The sequence below is a fragment of the Danio rerio genome, chromosome 20 (genome assembly GCF_049306965.1).
Source record: "Danio rerio strain Tuebingen ecotype United States chromosome 20, GRCz12tu, whole genome shotgun sequence".
Lineage (NCBI taxonomy): Eukaryota > Metazoa > Chordata > Actinopteri > Cypriniformes > Danionidae > Danio > Danio rerio.
This window is the reverse complement of record NC_133195.1, coordinates 888,192-911,647: the sequence shown is the minus strand read 5'-3', so window position 1 is coordinate 911,647 and position 23,456 is coordinate 888,192. Positions and strand designations below refer to the sequence as shown.

At 38.5% G+C, this 23,456-nt stretch overlaps 1 protein-coding gene across 6 annotated transcripts in view; it reads left to right on the top strand.

The window, feature by feature from the left end:
• snx14 (sorting nexin 14) overlaps positions 1 to 21,785 on the top strand; it is a 41,838-nt gene extending 20,053 nt beyond the window's left edge. Inside the window, exons 1-15 of one of the 6 annotated variants that reach the window (XM_073932536.1) lie at positions 2,074 to 2,982; positions 3,043 to 4,558; positions 6,657 to 6,789; positions 9,035 to 9,227; positions 9,317 to 9,400; positions 9,488 to 9,588; positions 11,230 to 11,341; positions 14,995 to 15,035; positions 16,994 to 17,113; positions 17,985 to 18,108; positions 18,824 to 18,988; positions 19,609 to 19,704; positions 21,120 to 21,211; positions 21,289 to 21,345; positions 21,424 to 21,785. In XM_073932536.1, the coding sequence (XP_073788637.1) occupies positions 4,359 to 4,558; positions 6,657 to 6,789; positions 9,035 to 9,227; positions 9,317 to 9,400; positions 9,488 to 9,588; positions 11,230 to 11,341; positions 14,995 to 15,035; positions 16,994 to 17,113; positions 17,985 to 18,108; positions 18,824 to 18,988; positions 19,609 to 19,704; positions 21,120 to 21,211; positions 21,289 to 21,345; positions 21,424 to 21,465 (1,560 nt within the window). In that variant the 5' untranslated portion in view covers positions 2,074 to 2,982; positions 3,043 to 4,358 and the 3' untranslated portion in view covers positions 21,466 to 21,785. 6 annotated transcript variants of the gene reach the window in all.
• The last annotated feature ends 1,671 nt before the right edge of the window (positions 21,786 to 23,456 follow it).

Genomic DNA, 23,456 nt, shown 5'->3' with positions numbered 1-23,456 from the left:
ACGGAAACCCATCTCTAATATCTGATTTATTTTCTCTTTGTCATGATGACAGTAAATAATATTAGACTAGATATTCTTCAAGACACTTCTATACAGCTTAAAGTGACATTTAAAGGCTTCACTAGGGTAATTAGGGTAAAGTTAGGGTAATTAGGCAAGTCATTGTATAACAGTGGTTTGTTCTGGAGACAATCCAACACTAATATTGCTGAAGGGGGCTAATAATATTGAGCTTAAAATGGCTTTGAAACAGTTAAAAACTAGCCCAAATAATTTAAATAAGACTTTTTCCAGAAGAACAAATATTCTAGGAAATACTGTGAAAATTTCCTGAATCTGTTCAACATCATTTGGGAAATATTTGATTTGAAAAAATTCAACACAAGCTCATTGTGAATATGTACCCCCGTATGCATTTCTGAAGAGCACTAATTATGTAGCCAGATGTACGCATGGCTACATTTCGTCTCTAAAACAGACTCTACGGGACGATATGACACCGCAGATGACTGCTGTTTCTTTTCACGCTGACATCTGACCGATTACCTCCCTGTGGACGTCTTGTCCACTGTTAACTGTTTGTCCAGTGGCTCGCCGCATATGTCGGCAGACTTGAGACACAGAGTGGCGTTGACCGCGATGACAGAGTTTGAGCTCGGCGAAGACCAGTTCCAGAAAGCAGATAAAACAAAAACAAAATGCAAAAAATTAAATAAACTAGTCAATAACAGGGTGAGAATGTGGTAAAATCTGAAAACGGGGTAAAAATCAGGCTGTTGCGAGTGCTTTTCTTTTTCAGGATGGCTTTTGAAAACACTGTCGGTTAAGTTTACGGAAGAAGGTGGATGTGGGAATAAGTCAGTCAGTCATTCAGTCAGTCAGTCAGTCGACAGCGGCCTCTACTGGATTTATATGAAAACAGCAGCTGTAAATGGCAATCGCAAGAGAAATTTGACATCTGAAAAAACGTATACAGCGCCCTCTGGTGGATTCGCAAAAACAACAACTGCAAAAAATGCAAAACTCCTGGGACATATTTGGCGTTCTCCAGAAATGTATACAGGTGTAAGTAGCAATAGTTTGCCTGGGATGAAAAATACACAGGAGGGTGAATAGTTTTGACTTCAACTATATATATATATATATATAAACGTTTTTTGTTAACATGTTAAATATAATCTTTCTTTGCGTGTGTGAGAGGAAAAGCTCATCCAGCATGCATTAGCGTGGGCTTCATTATCAGACAGTGAGAATTATTGGCCGTGTATGTGTGTGTCATCGTAACCCCTCTTCCTGTTATTCCAGGAATTTGAGTTTGGATGATTTAAGGTAAGTGTGTTGTTGAGGTTCTAGTGAATGTTGTCCAGTGCTCTCACTGCATGCTGTATTTCAGCTGCCTGAACGCCACCGGAGACGTTTACAGGGGCAGTTCACTGAAAAATGTACATTTACTCATCATTTACTCTCACTCAAGTGGTCCAGACCTGTTTGAGTGTCTTCTTTGAACACAGAAGAAGATATTTGCTGAAAACCTGTAACCATTGACTTCCATACTACGTACTATGGAAGTCAATGGTTACAAGGTTTTTGCATTCTTCAAAATATCTTCTTTTGTGTGCAAGAGAAGAAAGAAACTCATAAAGGTTTGTGAAGGGAGAGTAAATGATGACAGAATTTTCATTTTTGGGTGAACTATCCCTTTAATAGGAGTGCTGGGCAGTATATCAGATTAAAATACATTCAGTTTTATTATTATTATTTTTTAAAAAATTATTATTATTATTATTATTATTAGCACGTATATTTGTGTCACTACACTTAACAGTGGCAGTAGTTCTAGTTTCAAGCCATTTCCTTTCCTGATTTCACAGAAGGAAAATGTGTCAATATTTAACTTTTTGATATTTACTGTATCTGAAGGTTATAATAATCATAAAGCATCTAGGTTTAAATGAAGAAAACACCAGACTCCCTTTGTGATTGTAAACTTTTGGCCTTAATTGTTTGAAATGTCAAATAAATTTATAGAAATTTTATTTTATTTTATTTTATTTTTTTCCGATATATTGCCCAGGGCCTTATTATTATTATTTCTTTATTATTTATTAGTAAAAAGCTTCAGAGTTCTGAATTGTTGTTGTTTTGGTTTCTTTGTTTACACTTCAGCAGGATTCAAGGAGGTTATAAGCACACACACAGCGGATAAAAAAGTACTGAACACATCACCATTTTTCTCAGAAAAATATATTTTTATTTTTTTTAAATCAAATGTCGGAAACTATCAAAGTAACCCATACATACAAAGAAAACTAAACTGATTAGTTTAGAAATTACATTATGTATTATTAAGTGAAGCGACACATGGAAAAGGTATTGAACACATGAAGAAAGGGAGGTGTAGAGAGGTATGGAAGGCCCAGACAGCAGCTGAAATCTCTCAGTATTAATCATTTTTAACAGCAGATGGCGCTCTAGTTTTTAATAGCAGAAGGAGCTCTAGGCTAGTTTATAACAGAGGATGGAGCTCTAGGCTAGTTTATAACAGAGGATGGAGCTCTAGGCTAGTTTATAACAGCCTATGGTGCTATACGCTAGCTTTACAATAGCACATGGTGCTCTAGGCTGGTTTCTAATAGCAGATGGTGCTCTAGGCTAGTGTTTAAGAGCAGATGGTGCTCTAGGCTAGTGTTTAAGAGCAGATGGTGCTCTAGGCTGGTTTTTAACAGCAGATGGAGCTCTAGGCTAGTTTATACCAGAAGATGACGCTCTAGGCTAGTTTATACTAGAAGATGATGCTCTAGGCTAGTTTATAACAGAAGATGGAGCTCTAGGCTAGTTTATAACAGAAGATGGAGCTCTAGGCTAGTTTTTAACAGAAGATAGTGCTATATGCTAGCTTTATAAAAGCACATAGTGCTCTAGGCTGGTTTCTAATAGCAGAAAGTGCTCTAGGCTAGTTTATAACAGAAGATGGAGCTCTAGGCTAGTTTATACCAGAAGATGACGCTCTAGGCTAGTTTATAACAGAAGATGGAGCTCTAGGCTAGTTTATACCAGAAGATGGAGCTCTAGGCTAGTTTATAACAGAAGATGGAGCTCTAGGCTAGTTTATACCAGAAGATGACGCTCTAGGCTAGTTTATAACAGAAGATGGAGCTCTAGGCTAGTTTATACCAGAAGATGGAGCTCTAGGCTAGTTTATAACAGAAGATGGAGCTCTAGGCTAGTTTATACCAGAAGATGGAGCTCTAGGCTAGTTTATAACAGAAGATGGAGCTCTAGGCTAGTTTTTAACAGAAGATAGTGCTATATGCTAGCTTTATAAAAGCACATAGTGCTCTAGGCTGGTTTCTAATAGCAGAAAGTGCTCTAGGCTAGTGTTTAACAGCAGATGGCGCTCTAGGAAAGTTTATAATAGCAGTAGGCGCTCTAGGCTAGTGTTTAACAGAGAATCGTGACAGAATATTGATGCATTTTGAAAATCTCAGAATCAGTACAGAATAGATTTTTCAAACATTTTTGTGCCACAGCTCTGTTCTTGTTAAATGTTATCCTCTTTAGTCGAAAAATAGAATCATTCCCTGACTTTATATTACATTAAATATAACCAAAGATTATGTTAAAAACTCAGAAAACAGAGCATTATGAGCTCTTTAAACAGCTTCTTAATGTTATTACCAAAAAAAAGCTAGTGGTGCAACATTCATACAGTTTGATTTCACTATAATTTCATCTGTGAACGGCTGTATATAATATTATTTTGAACTGTATTAGTTCAGTTTGTTAATGCATTCACATTACACATGGTCAGTTTAAAAAGTAACCTGAGTTTAGCTGTAATTAAAGCAGCTCTGCAGTTGAATAAAGTCTTGTTGTTCAGTTCAGTTCAGTGTTTATTCAGGTGCTCAATAACACAGCCAGTGTTGCGAAATTCATCAGTTATGAAAAGCATCGAGTTTTAGAGCAGGAAACACTCTTCTCTTCCAGCTTGGATCAGTTCAGTTTGACAGGACGATCACGAGAAGGATCGTGAACTTTTAGCAAGTCATTGTCACACTAACCAGTTTTCAGATGAAAACTTATGTAATCCCCGGACTTGCAGAGGGAGTTGTTAGCTTTTGGCAGTGAAGTTAATAGCTCAACTATTTTTATTATTAAACTATTAAACCTTTGACTGGGTTTACACTAATGTGCTTTCATTTTAAAGCAGCATCTTACAACACTTGAAGGCTACGTCTACACTAATATAGACATTTTTCCAGTATTTTCCATGAGGGCTGGTTTATGTGTGGGCCTGAAAATACCCGCTGACATGGCTAAAATACACCACGTAACTGCTTACATTCTGTTTTCCACAAATGTTCATTTACTTTGTCAGTAAACCTCATGTTTATCCATGTGCCCCATTACTTCTGCTGGGATTTGCTTCATTTAGACTTGACATCGTCCCTTTGAGCAGAAATAGTGTCAGTAGCAACAGGTCCCCGTTGGTCAATGCCCGAGCCACATCCACATCCAACACCACACGTCGGCCCACAGTTTTACCACTTCCCAGGAAGTAAGTCTAGGGTTGAAAGATCTTCCCAGCCTTCTGCTCATCTAAGACCAGTTTGTGCATAATACTGGAGGATGTTTATGGTGGTAAAACTGGTCTGAGTTCAGCACAGGCAGCAGGACTGATGCATGGGTTTACTGGACTGTGTGCATTGCCTTGCATTGTTTGAGCCTGTATCTGTTCTCTTCCTGTTCATTTGAAAGCATTTTGGTATACCCATCATTTCCTGTGATTATGTTTTCATTGTATTCTTCGCCCTGTCATTGGTTGTGTGACTATGATGCAGTGAAGAGTGTTGTTTGTATCTTTTTAAAGTGCCCTTGTTGTGCTTTTCTAAATGTAAATGCTGATTGGCCATTCCATACTTAAACTCTTTAGAAACATGTGGGTTTGCTTGGTATTGATTAGTCAATCAACCAATAACTCAATAATCCAATTAAAGAACCAACTAACCAACCAGCCAATCACCCAGTCAATCACCCAATCAAACAACCAATCAATCAGCCAATGAAATAACAAATCAATAAATAAAACAATCAATGATTCAGTCTATCAAGAAATTAATCACTCAAACAACCAATCAAAACAACTAACCAAACAATCAATCAATCCATCCATCAATCAATTAATCACTCAATCAAACCACAAATCAATCAATAACCCAACCAAAGCAACAAACCAAACAATCTGTCAGGCCACTGATCAATAAGCAAACCAATCAGTCAATCAAATATCCAACCAATCAATAAAATAACAAATCAAACAATCAATCAAACAAAAAATCAATCAATAAACCAATCAAACAACCAACTAATCAACCAGTCAATCACACAATCAAACAGCTAATCCATCAACCAATCTAAAAACCAATGAAGCAACTAATCCTATTAATAAAACTATCAAACAATCAGCTAATAAATCTAGATAGTAATCACTCAAACAAACAATTAACCAATCAAACAACCAAACAAACATTCCATCAACACAAACAAACAATCAATTAATCAACCAACCAACCAATCTATAAATCAAACAACCAACCAATCAAACAAATCAATCAGTCAATAAATCAAACAATGAATCAACCAACTAACCAATCAATAAATCAATCAAACCATCAATCAAACATCCAATCTATCTTAAACATTCAAGCAACCAATCAGTCAGTCACCCAGTCAAACCACTAATCAATAAACAAATCAGTCAATCAAACAACAAATCAATCGATCAATCAGCAAACTGATCAAACAAACAACCAGTCAATCACCCAATTAAGCTACCAATCAATAAACAAATCAAACAACCAATCACCCAATCAAACAACCAATTAATAAACAAATCAACCAGTCAATGACCCAATCTAAAAACCCATGAAACAACTGAACCAATCAATAAAACTATCAAACAATCAGCTAATCAATCAAGATAGTAATCGCTCAATCAAACAATTGACCAATCAAACAACCAAACAAACATTCCATCAACACAATCAACCAACCAATCATTAAACCAATCAAACCATCAACCAACCTGTCAATCAACCAATGAAATAATCAATCAATTAATCAATTAATCAGTCGATCAATCAAGGTATTAATCACTTAACCAACCAAATGTAAGAGATTATAATACAGTTAACAATTCATAAGTAATCCACCCAGCTCTGTAATTTTTCTACCATCAATATATCATGACTTAATTTTTGTTTAGTGATGTGCATTGCTAAAAATGTAGTTTGAATATTTCTTTTTTTTTTTTAAACCGTCAGATTGTAGATAGTTCCATCTTGGCCAAATATTGTCCTATACCAAACCATATATGAATGGAAAGCTTATATTTATTTCAGTCATAAATATAAATCTATATTACAGATCTATATATAGGCTAAAAATCTTAATGCGTACATCAAAATGTACCTTCATGATTGGTTTTTGGTCTAAGATCATATAAAATGAAGACTTGTACAAGACGCAGATCTGCATTTCATTAATTAGCACAGACTAAACAGCAGCACACCACTGAGGAAATGCTGTAACTGGGGCACTTTAAGCAATAGTTATGACTCTGTAAAACAACTACTGCTGTGTGTTTTTGCGAACAGGAACACGTCAAAGCGCGGCGAGTCGTTTGGGATCAGCCGTATCGGCAGCAAGATTAAAGGTGTGTTTAAGAGCAGCACGATGGAGGGTGCGATGCTTCCACAATACGCCATGATTGAAGGAGAAGACGACACGGTGAGGAAAAACTATATGCTCAACTGGAACTAAAAATATGTCAATACTACAGTTTCTGCATTCTGTACTAGTGAGCAGTAACCCTATAGGCTTTGGAATCAATTTGGATACAGTACATAATTATATTATTAATAATTCCTTACATTTTTATAGCACATTTCTGCACATTCAAAGCGCTTTACACATTTGGGGGATCTCCTCATCCACCAGCAGTGTGCAGCATCCACCTGCAGCCATATTGCCTCAGACCGCACACCACACACCAGCTGATTGGTGGAGAGGAGACAGAGTGATGAAGCCAATTATGATATGGGGAGGGTTAGGAGGTCATGATGGACAGAGGCTAGCGGGCAAATTTGGCCAGGATGCCGAGGTTAAACCCCTACTCTTTTTCCAAGGACATCCTGGGATTTTTAACAACCACAGAGAGTCAGGACCTCAGTTTAAGGTCTCGTCTGAAAGATGGCACTCACAGTGCAGTATAGAGTCCCCATCAATATACTGAGGTGTTTGAACCCATACAGACCACAGGTTGAGCGCCCCCTGCTGACCTTGCTAACGCCACTTCTGGCAGCAACCTAGCTTTCCCATGTGGTCTCCCATTCAGGTACCCAGCATTTGGGTTTGTATTAACCCAAATGCTGGGTCAAATATGGACAAACCCAACAGTTGGGTAAAAATAATGTAATTAAAAAAAAAAGATGTTGGGTTTGTCCATACTTGACTCAACATTAGGGTAATACAAACCAGGGTTTTTTTAAGAGTGTACCAACAACTAATTATTATTCATTATAATTACACGATCTTCAAAGCACTAGCATGTATCCTTCTGATTGGCAGTTGCATCCAGCTTCCCATTGATTGGCTACAGTGCTCATCCCTCAGAAACCTGTTGTAAATACAGGCAAGCAAGAATAAAACAACACTATTGTTTTTGCTCTTACTTTTCATGAGCTGAATTAAAAGATCCAAAACTTGTTTGTACACCCACACAAAGTACACCCAAAGCTTATTTCTCCCAAATATTGTTCACACATTTTGTCACCTTAGAACTATAAGGGTCTGTCTGACATTTTTGTCAAAATTGAGTTATTGACATATTCTTATAAATGACAACTTATTTACATTATGGGATGTTTTTATATGAGTTGTTCACATTTTAAGACTTTTTAAAAAAAAAAAATCAAATGTTACACACAAACTGTTTGTTATATGGAATGCAAAAACTTTGAAGCTCAATATCTCAAAATCATTCAGAACGCAGAGAGAACCTTATAATTCGATATATATAGGTGACGATTTGTCTAAACCTGTGTGACCACCATTTGCCTCATTTTGGTTGTTGGTTTGACTTTTATTACAGATGAACCATTCATTCTTTTTCCTTTGGCTTAGTATCTATTTCAGAGTTCACCACAGAGGAATTAACCACCAACTGTTCCAGCATATGTTTTACGCAGCTGCAACCCAATATTGGGAAACACCCATACACTCACACACACACACACTCATATACTAAGGCCAATTTAGTTTATCAATTCGCCTATAGCGCAGGTGTTTGACTGTGGGGGAAACCGGAGCAACCGAAAACCCACGCCAACACGGGGAGAACATGCAAACTCCACACAGAAACACCAACTGACCCAGCCGGGACTAGAACCAGCAACCTTATTGCTGTGAGGCGACAGTGCTAACTACTGAGCCACCGTGTCGCCCTCAGATAAATCAATCTGCAGGGAAACAGCCAGAACTTCATCGACGGGGGAATGTGATCACAACGATTTTAATCAGCGGTCAGAGAACATGTTAAATCAACGATTTTAGTCTTGGATTACAGGAATCTTTTAGGATTTCCCAAATTTGTCTCAGACAATTAAATCGTGGCTGAAATTAGTGTGTGCAAGGTCTTTTTATTGTGGCCAGCCTAAGGCACACCTGTGCAATAATCATGTCTTCTAATCAGCAATGGTCAATGCATTATCTCTGCAAAGAAGCGCTCACTAACCTACATTTAGACAGGTGTGTATCCTCTATTTGAATAAAATATTTCCTTGTGTGTACATGTAGATCTACAGATCTAAAAAAGTACAGCTCATGAAAAAGAGGAGCAAAAACAAAAGTGTGTTGTTAATATTTTTGTTGAGTGCAGAAATCTTTGATGCACTCTACAGGTTACATTTTATGTGCACTGGAAGATCTGAAAACACAGAAATGAGGCGTAACATTCATTGTTCTGTCCTCTCAGGTGGAGGAGGCCGTGATGGTGTTTGAGGACGACTCTCCAGGGCCCATGGATGCGGTCGGTACTCCGGGAACTCTGCGCAACCTCTCCGCTTGGACCATCTCTATCCCGTATGTGGACTTTTATGATGATGAGGTTAAGAAAGAGCGTATTCCAGTCTTCTGCATCGACGTGGAGCGAAACGATAGGAAAAACGGTGAGTTTCTGAAACGTACATTCACTCCAAACTCTATTTGATTATTAAGGTCCTGTGAGATCTTTGTGAACGTGTTCATTGCTTCACAGTGGGACACGAGACTGAGAGCTGGTCTGTGTACAGAAAATATGTGGAGTTTTATGTGCTGGAATCTAAACTCACCGAGTTTCACGGTAAAGTTGATTATCGTCTCTCTTGTTTAGAAAGAGCGTTCATGTGTTTGGGTCTATTGATCTCTCTGGTTTGATTTTGTATTACAGGCCCATTCCAGGACGCTCAGCTCCCCTCCAAAAGAATCATTGGACCAAAGAATTATGAGTTCCTGTCCTCTAAACGAGGAGAATTTGAGGAATATTTACAGGTAATTAATCTGACCCTGTACAAATCATAATAAAAGTGCTGTATTGACTCTTCTGAAGCATAAACACACCACAGTATGTGTGCAGATAGTTCATACACATGCTAAGTGACCATTCTTCATCTGAAAAACAAAGCTGGAGTCAGAGATTCTGCTTTGAGGATGTGCATTCTGTGCCAGAATGTTTGTTTTGGCCTTTATAGCCCGCCCACTTCAAGTTTAGCCAATTATATTTCAGCACTCCAGATTGCATTGGTGGACAACAGCGCATTTCATTTCAGTCTTGAAGGCTGACCCAACAAAAATACTCCCTCTGGAGGACAGCAGCAGCCTCCAAAATGAGATGCAGATTCAGAGTTGGTAGTTTTTATTTTGCAAACAATTCAAATATTACAAGCAAACTTTATGTGAGCAGCTTACATTGTAAGTAGGAGTGTAACGAATCACGGATCACAACCCATGGTTCAGAACACAAGTGACCCGTGGATTAATACTTTTTTTACTTATCGATTAATCCTAAATTTGTACCGATCGCAGAGAGATCACCTCTTGCATCATTTAAATCACATGCATGAAGGCATTTAGGCATTCCTGAAAGTATAATGATGACGGAAGAAGTTGTTGTGGGTTATTAGGGATGTGCTGGGTTTCTTAGGTTGTTAAAGGTGTTTCCTGTCTCTACTTGTTTAGCCTGTATTAATGCATTCAGTGTAAGCTGCTCGATTAGTCATTAAAAGATCTGGATCTCAACCCCCACGCAACATAAATTATACATGATGCTGATTTGCATATGTTTATTAATCCTTCCAATCACTGCATTCAAATCTGAAAACGGCAAAATCTAGAAAGAGATTCAGTCTTTAGTCTTTTGAGGTAGTTATGAAAATTAACTTGACACTTAACAATAAAAGTTGTACATTATTACATTATTTAACCAATAGGTGGCGACACCAGCCATCAAAAATATGCCACTGAATAATTCTTCAGAAATGATCATCCAGCAATGAAACATGAAGTTTTATGAGCGAATAACTGAATCATTTATTGAAGATGAGACTAAATCTGAATATGGGCTGTACACATTTATAATGGCAGATTTCTACATTTAGCGTCATCAGCAACAGTAGTAGTGACAGTGATTTTTTCATAAGACTGAATATTTTACTATTTATTTTTATTCAGCTGATTATTTCTTTATTTTACTTTTATTTATTTATTTTTTTTTAGATGTTTTTGTAATAAATAAAAAGCAAATGAAATTTGTCTCCTTCCCTTTTTTTGGTTGATTAGAACCATAATATGATCCGAACAGAGATTAGTGATTCTTTACACCACTAATTGTAAGGCTCAATCATTATCACGCTCACTTTACGTCAGTCTGCATTCACGTGAAGTCGTCATGGGAAAAGCTTCGTGAAAAAAACCTCTCCAGTATTTTGAATTTGGACTGACACCTAGTGGCTGACATAGGTAGTGCAATGTCAATCCTACACACTACTTTAATTACTTTAAAAATGTATCATGACTGAGAAATATCTAGTGAAATGAGCAATATATTAGAAAACTAAATATCATCTACAGTATTAGACATACATGACCATAAGATGGTTCTTTTTTTCTTTTCTTTCTTTTTTATTTATAAAGAAACTTCTGCATCACCCTGAGCTGAGTAACAGCCAGCTGTTGGCCGACTTCCTGTCTCCATTCAGCATGGAGTCTCAGTTCCGTGACAAAATGCTGCCAGATGTCAACCTGGGTATGTTGAACTTCCCTTCACCACATGCACAAAACTAACACAGCACACACTTTACATTCACATCTCTTACACATTATGCACCATTTTAATAATCCTGATTCCTTATTTCCCATGAGATTCTGCCCCATGTTAATGGATTAGGTCTCTGATAGTGATGTGCTGATCGATACTAAACAATTGATTCCTCCATTAACAGATCTTAATGCTCTACGATCGACTCTCAAATCAAAACATAGATAATGTGAGGTGATTCATGTTATTAACTGCAACACAATACTAGTGACATTTTGTTTAAGTAATATGCGGTAGGTGGAAACTTCTTTTTCTGTCTGTCTGGAGAATTGCGTAATGTGCAAGCGCAGCAGCACAGTGCAGCTCGTCAGCCACGCACACACTTAGTCAGTCCAGTCACAACAATGGCAGAGCGAGAGCGTAAACAAAGTCAGATGTGGAACTATTTCAGCTCCACCAACAGCCCGGATGCAGTTCTAAGTGTTTTGCCATTTCATCATTTGTTAGTTTTACACCAATAACTTTTTTTTTTTCCGTTTGAAACTATTTTTACATGATCATGTCCTCTTTTTGGCTTTATTTGTTGTCTTCTTAGCTCGACTATTTTATAAATGAGGCCGCTACCTCATAGCATAGGCATGGGACAATAACCGGTGTCAACGTTAAGCACGGTTTGGGAAAATCAAGGTTTTAAAACTGCTAAAATTGTCTGTCATTCTTCAGTGTGGAAGTGCGCTAGTTTTTGCGATTTTTTTTTTTTTTTTTTTTTTTTTTTAAATTTATTTTTTTTTATTTATTTTATTTATTTTTAAAAAAAAAATTTATTTTTATTTATTTTTTTTTTTTTAACTTTAGATTAGTTTTAGTTTTTTAGTTTTAGCATGCTTTCACACTTGGTTCACTTGCCACAGCTCAAAATCTGCTTTAATGTCGACTAAAGAAATAAAGTCACCTACGTCTTGGATGACCTGTGGGTGAGTAAAAGTACAGGACACGTTCATTTTTCAATGAACTTTCCCTTTAAGTAAATCGAAACATTGCTCTTCCCCCATACCGTCATCTCTACCAGACTGGACATGATTTCACTACCAAGTGCTGAGATTATTCAGAACTGGTTAGTTTATCCAGCTGTTGTAGTGTTGCCGAAGCTCCGCTCTCTGTTCTTGATTAAATCTCAGCCTCAAACCCACAGACCACTGGCTGAACATCTGCTGCATTGTGCACATCAAGATGAAATACTTTACTTTCATTGTTGTAGAGTCATTATTTGGGTTCTACAGGGTTTCTGGGAGTGGTGTGTTGCGTTCGCTAGTAACTGGAAACTTGTGGTAATGCCAAACCCACTCACAGAATGAGAAAACCGTTGTGTTCACTACTGCGACAGAGAGTGCCAGAATCGGCTGCATGCTTTTTCATGAGTACAGACTACAGAGAGTTTGCTGGAGGCATTGACATCATTCTGTTATTGTAGGAACACCCACACCTAAACGTGACACTAATTAAAACTAACTGCCATCGGTTGCTTTATAAACTGGTCAGACGAGCTCAGGCTACATTTACAAGACAATGATTTAGCCAAAGAAGTAAATTCTCTCTCATTTAAAAGAAAGTGTACATTTGCTTGACATTTTCAACATAATCTGTGTTTACATATCTGTGAAATTGACCAACAAAACTGTATTAAACACTCCAGGCCAGTATTTGGCACTGTTATGGAGCGTTCACACCCCAGATTTGCCTAAATAAATTACACATAAATAGTTGTGTGAACATTGAGGGTTCTATCATACACCTGCCGCAATAAGGCGCAAGACGTGTTTCCCCGATGTGTTGCTATTTTCAGACCAACGCAGCACTTATGGTGCGTTCACATCTGTGGTTCATTTGGTCCGGACCAAGGGCCATAAATTATACATTGTTGCATTTTCTGCCGTCTTTGGGTCGTTTTCACAACACACTGCTGGCTTTGGTCCGAACCATGTGATCTGACACAATCTTGGCCAGAATTCAAGTTCGGGAAAATGCCAATGAACTCCATCAAGTAAACAAACCGGCAGACACAAAATGTCGCTTTATACTATGAATCTATCCCTGCTTTAGACAAACTATACATTTCGAGAATGAAGCGCGGCTGGAAAACAACGCTTTAATGCATCCCACGTCACTTCAGCAGGAGGAGGCGTGAATTAATTTAGCTAAACTGCGACATGCTCATCTTGCGGAAATATTTCCAACGATCCATCAGGTGATTTTTTTGCCTCTCTCTCTCTCTCTCTCTCTCTCTCTCTCTCTCTCTCTCTGTTGGTAAAGCGCTGTCAACTATTTTTTTTCCATATCCCTTAATGCACAAAGCAAAAATGATTATTTTCTACATCAATATAAACACCACTGTCCCCATGCCTTCTTCATCTCCGCAGGCTTTTTCAGTTTATTCTTGACAATTTGCGTTTGTATAATGTTATTATTAGTAGTAATATTATTTATTATATGCATATTTATATTTGTTTTACTAAAAACAAGCTTAGATTTGCCCACCTGTCAAGTTTTGGACCATATGAGGCACAGCATGTGTATTTGAAAATAAGTCAGTTTTTTGAGCACACTTCATTATTATTGTTCATTTATTCCATTGCTGGAGATTACAACTGAATTTAGAAATAGTTTTGATGCAAATCTTTGTGTTAAACAAAGGAAATTAAATATGTGGGCTAATGGATGTGTTCAGTGGAGCGAGTTTCCACCGTTTCCTTACTCCACCAAAGTAAAGGAGTAAAGAGGAAAAGTAAAGTAAAGATGCTGAATGGAGGAGGCTCGTTCTTTATCCTCGCGCTGCAGATGCTCTGTTTAACTGTGTTTTCGCTAGTGAAGCGTTCAGTTTTTACACTTACAAATTCACCATGTAAATAGCAAATCCACCATGGAGCGACACAACTGACTCTTAAAGGAAACGAGACGAGACTCTGATTGGTTTAATGCAGGTTATGCTCAAAACACACCCAGAACTCATTAAGAGAATAAGCACAGCCCTGTTAGACCATGCGCCGAGGGTGAAGAGCAGATTTTTCCATCCTAAAAATAGCAAAAGTGGATTCAGACACAGCCTTAATGCTTTTCAGCCATGCGCTTTAAGAATTTCTCAGCATAATCAGCAGGACTCTTACTCCATTTCATCTAGGCCAGAATAGCTCTAAAATAATAACACATGTTAACCCCAAAAACTAGAGTTCAGAGCAAACCTAGAATTCCACATACCAGACCTACCTCAAAACTAGTGCTTGAAACAGCCTTCATGCTGCAGTGTGTGTAGGGAGCATGGAGAAACATGCTGTTTGAGAGGAGTTTCTGCCGTGCTCGACACAAAACACACAGATGGCCAGGCTAGTTTTTCTGGTGTCCGTGAGAAACCCTGTTACACAACCTTAATGACAATCGCATGTGTTTTCCCTATCCAGAACATTTGCTAGCATTGAAGAAAATCCCAAATACGTAACACTTTAAAGACTTTATTTATTTATTTATTTTAAAAAAGAGAGAAGCTAAAAAATCTCTTCAGTCCATTTTGAAGTGTGTAACACAGCCAAACAAAAATGCGTGCTCTGATTACGTTGATGACTGGTTTTATTTGTTGTTTTTCGCTACAGGAAAAATATTCAAGTCAGTGCCAGGAAAACTAATCAAAGAGGTAAGAGTTAGAATTGCATTGTTCGTGTGTATTTCACCTCTGTGCTCATTGAAATCAGAGTTATTTTGAAGAAGTCTTGATTTGGTTTTTAAGACTTTTTAATGGTGCCATGAAAATCTGCCATAGGCCATTTTGAGGGATGTAAACAACAACAACGGCCCCAGCGTATTTCCTGTTTTACATTTATAATGTCTAAAGCTTTAGAGTATCCAAAAAGAGCCACATATTGATAAATGTTATGATAGCTGTTTTAACATTAAGGTATGATTAAATTGCATCTTATTACAGTTATGAAATACAGTAGTTTGATAACAATGAAATGTCCAGGGGCCAGTGACATGAACACATTGAAATGGTCTACATCTAGGCAGAGCTGAAAAGTAAGACTGGGAATTACACACCGTGGCTCAAACACCATTGCTGCCACATTTTTATGTAAATCCTGTTAAAGATTCTGGTAAAAAAACAGGCCAATCAGAACAGAACACCACCACATTAACATTTATTTTTTACATTTAACAATTATTTTGTTGTAATACTTGTAATACTTCTTTTTGAGCTTATATTAAGCTTATGGATTAGTAATGTGGGATATTGTATCTGCCCTTTTTGAAGAATTTCACCTAAATTTGACGCCGCTCACAATATTTTCTGCTTGAAATATATGAGCATAGTATATCAAAACAAAGAACCAAGCCTCTTCTTTTGTTCTCCCTTCATGTGCTCTTGTTTTATCTACACATGAATGCATTTTCAAGATATATAGTATACATGGATACATTCCTACATGCATACTGTACACACATATATGCACACATACAGTGGGGGAAATAAGTATTGAGCACATTGTCGAGTTTTCACCTGGAGGTAATATTTCTAAAGGAGCTGTTGACATGGAATTGAAGAAGATTTTGGTTAAAAAAAACCCAGAACAATACCTCTTTATTCTGTATTCTCTATTGGATTCGGATCAGGTGATTGGTTGGGCCATTCTACCGCTTGATTTTCTTTCTCTGAAAGCATCTGAGAGTCTCCTCGGCTGTGTTTTGGATCATTGTCTTGCTGAAATGTCCACACTGGGTTCATCTTCATCCTCCTGCTGATGTAGATGTTGGACTGAAGCAGCTGATCTTCATTTACACTGAGGAAGGGCAGAGGCTTGCTGAAGAACTCCTGAGAGATTTCAGCTGCTGTCTGGGACTTCACTGCCCAACTACACCTCCCTTTCTTCATGTGTTCAATACTTTCTCCCTGTGTTATTTCAGTTTATTATGCATAACTTCCTTTGTAAACTAATTAGATGTGTTTTCTTTGCATATATGGATTTCTGTGGTTGTTACCAACATCCGGGGAAAATGTCAAGTTAACAGCACCTTTAGAAATATGTTTTCTGAGACAAATGGTGACATGTTCAATACTTACCCCACTGTGTATATATATATATATATATATATATATATATATATATATATATATATATATATATATATATATATATATATATATATATATATATATATATATATGTATGCATATATATGTGTATATATATGTATGCATATATATGTATGCATGTATATATACCTGTACACATTTCTAACCTCATGCTGGTCGATGAGGTTAGAAAAGCGAAACATTTCACTTTGAATAGCTCTGGTATAGAAGGGAGTAAGCCAAATGAAGGTTGTATAACTCTCATTTTCACCCTGATCTGAATTTCACTTTCCTATATTTTATATGATATCATCTTATATTTCAGTCCCAGGACACATAAATGTCCTGTAACTCGTTCAGGACCTGTGTTGTGTTGGGGCTTCTGCAATACACTTAAAACACAGATTACCGTGAAATCTTGTCAACGGCGGTGAAACGTTTTCTCTTAATCGGGGAATGGTGGGGAAGGAGTTAGCACTATTTTGTCAGGATTTTAATTAGTGTTTTCTTTCTGTTTAATTTAGAAAGGGCAAAACCTGGAGCCGTTCATCCAGTCGTTCTTCAGCTCTTGTGAATCCCCCAAACCCAAACCCAGCCGGCCCGAGCTCACCATCCTCAGCCCCACTGCGGAAAACAACAAGAAGGTGTGTTACCAGTGGCGTATGAAGTAATGAAAGCCATACTTGAGTTAAAGTCAGGGTTCGTACGGTCTTGGAAAACCTGGAAAAGTCATGGAATTTTGACAAGGCATTTTTTCAGGCCTGGAAAAGTTTTGTAAAAACAAACAAACCTAAAATATTTTGGGAAAAGTCATGCAAATGGATTTGTTTAACCAAAATCTATCTACTTCAATATGTTTGAGGTGATAATATTGGGTACATTTTCAATACAGTTGCGTGGTTCATCTCCTCATGCGATGTTCTCTGTTTGGGGTAAAAGAGCAACTCACAGTTTCAGCTCTAAAAGCTCGCTTGTACTGTTCTTAAGTCTTATAAAACACAATCCAGCATTACTGAAATATTTTCACACAGAAAGCAAGATACTTTCTAAAAACTATCGCAAATAAAAAATGTAATAAAATAAAGATTTAAAAAATACACAGATCATCAAATATTTGTTTGATATTCTGTAATAAATTTAAACGTGCATTTTTTTCACCTAGTGTATGTAGACATTGCATAAAACAACAAAAAGGTCATGAATATCTAGCTGAAAGTTTTGGAAAAGTTCTGGAATTTTAGTAGTAAAAATGTGTATGAACCCTGTAAAGTACAGAGACCTTACTAGAAAATGACTTGGGTAAAAGTTAGTCACTGTTTAGAATATGACTCGAGTAAAAGTTTTAAAGTGTGTGATGAAATTAGCATTGAGACTGTCAGTGTTTGTTCAGCTTTTGAAATGTTTTATTTATATATATATATATATATATATATATATATATATATATATATATATATATATATATATATATATATATATATATATATATATATTTCCCCCCTGATGTCATTTCAGCTGTTCAATGAGCTGTACAGAAACAATGCCAACCTGCCGGAGGGTCTGGAGAAAAAACACAACCAGAACTACTTCATGGAGCTGATGGAGGTGGATGGAGCCTACGACTACATGATGTACATAGGCAAGTGCATGCAAAGACAAAACTGTTAGCCCTTCTGTCAAATTGCGATTCTTTTCTCAAATATTTCCCAAGTGTTGTTTAATGGAAAGATTACATTCAAACACATTTTTAATAACTCATTTATCTGAAAATCAATGCTGAAGTCAGATGTTCTGCTTTGAGAATGTGCTCTCCATGTCTGAATGTCTGTATTTGTTTCGGCCTCTATAATCAGCCCCCTGCCAGTTTGTCCATCTATATTTCAGCACCCCGGGTTGCCTTGGTAGAAAACACAGCGCTTTTTATTTTAGTCTTGAAGGATCAGCTGACTTCTGGAGGACAGCAGCAGACTTCAAAATGAGATGCAGATTCAGATAAAAATCCACATGGGGTTGTTTTCAATTAGCAAATAATGTAAACATTAGCTGAGCAACTTGCATTGCAAGGTTTTATCATCAGGCACGCTCGCTCCTGTGCGTCGTCAATCTGGCAACCTGCATTTGCAAGTCATAGAAGAGTGGAAAAAATCCCTCTTGAACATTTTGAGTTTGGACCGCAATACCTAGTTCATCCACTAGGTGTCAATCCCACATAAAGTAGTCCAAACTAAAGTAAATAAGGACCCATGCTGTTGTTCTAGCCTCCGGTAGTCTCTCACGTTCAGCAGAAAATGTGACGTTCTGCTGGTTTCTCCAGAATGAAGAGTTGTTTAGTGAACGGTGTTATTTGTGCGCAGGTCGTGTGGTCTTTCGGATGCCGGACTGGCTGCATCACCTACTGAGTGGCGTCCGTATTCTCTTGAAGAGGACACTAGAGGCCTACGTAGGGCACTACTTCCAGTATAAACTAGAGCAGATCATGGAGGAGCATCGGCTCGTCTCTCTCGTCACCCTGCTGAGAGGTTTGTGTCCTTTCTGCAATACCTTTACAGGATCATTACTGTGTTGTGAAGTGTGTTAAACAGACACACATTCCTGACTTTATTTGTGAATTCTGCACAGAATTTTGCAAGTAAATTAATAATTAATCTGCCGATTGATGTGGATGGATTTTGAGAGTGTAGTTACTAAAATGTAAAACATGAACTCAAACAAATGAGAACTCTTTATTTAAGGTTTACATCTAATTAGGACCACTTGTTTGGTAAACAAAGTCTCTCATAGGATATAATCACTAAGACTTTAGGGACTGAATCATACATAAATCATCAAAACATTTGCATTTTATTCAAGAACATCACTGAACCCAAACTAATCCAGCTTTCACATCTGTTCAAGAGTAATGGGTTTGTCAGGGATCATCAAACTTATTCCTGTAGTGCCTGTGTCCTGCAGATTTTAGCTCCAACCCTAATCAAACACACCTGAACCAGCTAATCAAGGTCTTAGGTATACTTGAAACAACCAGGCAGGTGTGTTGAGGAAAGTTGGACCTAAACACTGAAGGTCACCGGCCCTCCAGGACCAGGATTGGTGACCCCTGGGTTTGTGTTCAATAATCCTCAATTCCGGGTGTCTGCAGATGCGGTGTTCTGCGAGAGCACGGAGGAAAGATCTCCTGAAGACAAACAGAGACGAGCCAAGCAGACCTTTGAGGAGATGATGAACTACCTGCCAGGTACATCATCATTAACACCTCTCCTCTGTGTGTGATGGACTGATGTGTGTTTCATCTGAGATGCGGCAGCTTATAGTTGGTGTGTAGCCGTCTAAAAGCTCATTTATTTACAAGTGATGCATTCATGCAACCAACAAATGTATGCAAGAGTTACGGAGGCCAGCTAGTAAGTGCTGTGCAGGTAAACCTCACTCCTCTGACCTCTAAAGGTGCTCCAGTGACAGACGCTAGAGGCCATGGCCTTTAGCCTCATTGTTAGAGCACCCGACTCCCATGCGGAAGGTCACCGGTTCGAGACCAGCTCAGAGATGTTGGGTGGAGGTTGGGTGCTGTAGGACCGGCCGGGTTACACGAGAGTGATGAAGCCAATTATGATACGGGGATGTTAGGAGGTCATGATGGACAGAGGCCAGTGGGCAGATTTGGCCAGGATGCCTGGGTTAAACACCTACTCTCTTTCCAAGGACATCCTGGGATTTTTTCCGACCACAGAGAGTCAGGAGCTCGGTTTAAGCTGTCATGCTGTGCAGTATAGAGTCCCCGTCAATACTAGGCTGTTATGCTGCGTTCATACCAGACGCGGAACACACATCAAGCGCGAGTGATTTACATGTTAAGTCAATGCAAACGCACGAATAGACATCTTGCGGCGCGATACGCGCGAATGGCATGGCGCGAATGACGCGAATTGGCGAATAGCGCGACGTGAATTGAGCATTTTGCGCGTTTGGCATGTTTGACGCGCTTAACGCTCGAGTTCGAAAATCTGAACTTCAGCCGACATTCGCGCTGCGTTAACCAATCAGGAGCTTGCTCTTGTGGGGGCGTGATTGTGATGTATCGCCTGTTGTGGGTGTCTCCAGCCGACACCAACAGGAAGTTCATCAAACTGGGCTGGACTCAGTCAGAAGCACCACTGAAAGCCTCCGTCATCCAGGTTCAGTTCTGGAGGAGTTGATGAGCTCACAGAGCTGGATGCACCTCTGAAATGATGTTGTGGACACGGCCCTAAACGTATCGACGCTGTTTTTCAGTCTTCATAAAGAGTATAAACACTGTTATTTTCTCAATAAAATCCATGTTAGCCATTTAGCTATGAAGCTAGAGTCACTGGGCAGACAGAAGCCCTGCCCATCACGCGAATCCTCGTCTGTTCTGAAGTGAATTTGACGTGCAAATGAAGCGAGTAAATTCAAATGTATCACGAATAGTGTGATTTGTCCGCGCGTTACGCGTCTGGTGTGACCTAGCTTACCCATCCAGGTACTGATCGGGCGCAGCCCTGCTTAGCTTCAGTGGGTGACCATGTGAGAGTTGCAAAGAGCTGTCAGCCGGCTAATAGGCGTATTATCTGTAATCAAGCCATGCTGACTAAAAGATGACACCCTCATTAACGCAAGTGTTCTGTTTTTCAGATATAGTGGGGAAGTGTATCGGCGAGGAAGCAAAGTACGACGGTGTCAAGATGCTTTTCAACACTATCCAGCAGCCGCTGCTCAACAAACAGGTTCAAACCCTCACCCTTTCATACTGACCTCCAGAAACACATCACCCGGCTCATTTTTCCTCTCGTTTGCTTAACAGATGACGTACGTGCTGCTTGACATCGCCATCCAGGAGCTTTTCCCGGAGCTCAGTAAGGTAACGATTGGCTTTACTACAGTAACGGTGTACACCCTGACGCTCACTAATGGAGCTGCTTCATGTTTTGTGTTGCAGAATCAGAAGCAAGGTCTTTCCGTCTCCACTAGATGGATGTGAAACATTATTGGAGCACCGTAACTAAGAGCTTCTAAGAATACATTTATTTATTGACTCTATTGGGGTGGTTTGACATGATTGAATCATTGGAACTCAGCCTTATTTTTACACTCGTGCTTAAACTGGATTCAGCACAAAATGTCATCATCTGTAAATCAGACTTTACTCTCTAAATTCTGAATATATAGACCAAAACACACAGGTATTGAGACATTTCATCTCGTTGTCATGCAGTCTAGATTTGAGTGCAGATTTAAAGTCGTTTTTTAGTGTGTAAATGTTCTGGCTTTTCATTTGGTAATAAATGTTGAACATATCAATAGTGTTATGTTTTTCGTCCCTGATCATATGTGTGGATATAGAATCTCCTTTAAAGTGTTGTTCTGGTGACTCAATTTTCCCCTTAATTTCGACATGGGGATTTTTTTGTGGTGTAGTGTGCCACAGTGTACAGCAACCAATGGCTGACAGCTTTCATTCAACGTTGCAAAAAATCGTACATTTATTCATTTCCCATCATCCAGCACGAGTTATGTCACATGGTGATGTTAACCAATGGGAGTACAGAATCTCTTTCACACATACCTTTTGATCAGTGCCTCTTTTGAGCTCCCTCATAGCAAACTTAAGGGCGTGGCTAAGAAGATCTTGGTTGGTCGGATTATTGGTTCATGGGTTGTATGATTGGATGGTTGGTTGATTTGCTGATTGGTTGGTTGGTAGATTGGTTGGAAGATTGGCTAATTGGTTGGTTGAATGTTTTTTTTAGTTGATTGGCTGATAGGTGGTTTGGCTCATTGATTGGTTGAATTATTGGTTGGACGATTGGTTGGTTTATTGCTTGATTGGTTGGATGATTAGTTGGTTGATTGGCTGATTGATTGCTTGGTTGGTTGGTTGATTCATTGGACGATTGGATGGATGATTGGCTGTTGGTTGGTTGATTGATTGATTGGCTGATTGATTGGTTGGTTAGTTGATTGGCTGGTTGGTTGCTTGCTTGGATGAATGATTAGATGGTTGATTGGTTGGCTGATTGGTTGATTGGCTGATTGGTTGGATGATTGGATGGACGATTCGGTTGGTTAGATGATTTGCTGGTTGGTTGGTTATTTGATTGGCTGCTTGGTTGGTTGATTGGATGGATGATTGGTTGGATTATTGGTTGTTTGCTTGGTTAATTAGCTGATTGGTTGATTAGTTGACTGGCTGGTTAGTTGATTGATTGGTTGAATGATTGGATGGATGATTGAGTGGTTGGTTGATTGGATGGATGATTGGTTGGATTATTGGTTGTTTGCTTGGTTAATTGGCTGATTGGTTGATTAGTTGGCTGATTGGTTGGTTAGTTGACTGGCTGGTTAGTTGATTGATTGGTTGAATGATTGGATGGATGATTGAGTGGTTGGTTGATTTATTGGTTAGTTGGTTGGATGATTGATTGGTTGAATTATTGGATGGATGGTTGTTGATTAGCTGATTGGTTAGTTAATTGGTTGGCTGATTGGTTGGTTAGTTTACTGGCTGGTTAGTTGGTTGATTGGTTGGATGATTGGATGGTTGGTTAGTTGGTTCATTGGTTGGATTATTGGTTGGTAGGTAGTTAGGAAGGAAAGGAGGGAGCTAGTTTGCTGGTGACTGTGAGACACACTCCATCGACAATTATAGGGACATTTAAGCAGCTTTGCAGATATCTTGCGATGAAAGAAATCAACCTGTAGTCTGGCATATTTGGTATCGATGACATGTCAAGATTTTATCTAGACAGAATTGCAGTTGTGTAGTCTGAACGGGGCTTAAGTAAGTAAACATGTGTAGCTACTTCAAGAAAAGAGGGTGGTGGTTAACATTATTTATGATCTAGTTGTGCTGTTTAATTAACCATAATCATCCTCAAGAAGCAAGACTAAACAACTTTACAAATGTGACTGGGATCTCTCAAAACATGTACAGGTCCGTTATTGAGAAAAGAAGATGACATTTTGGATAAA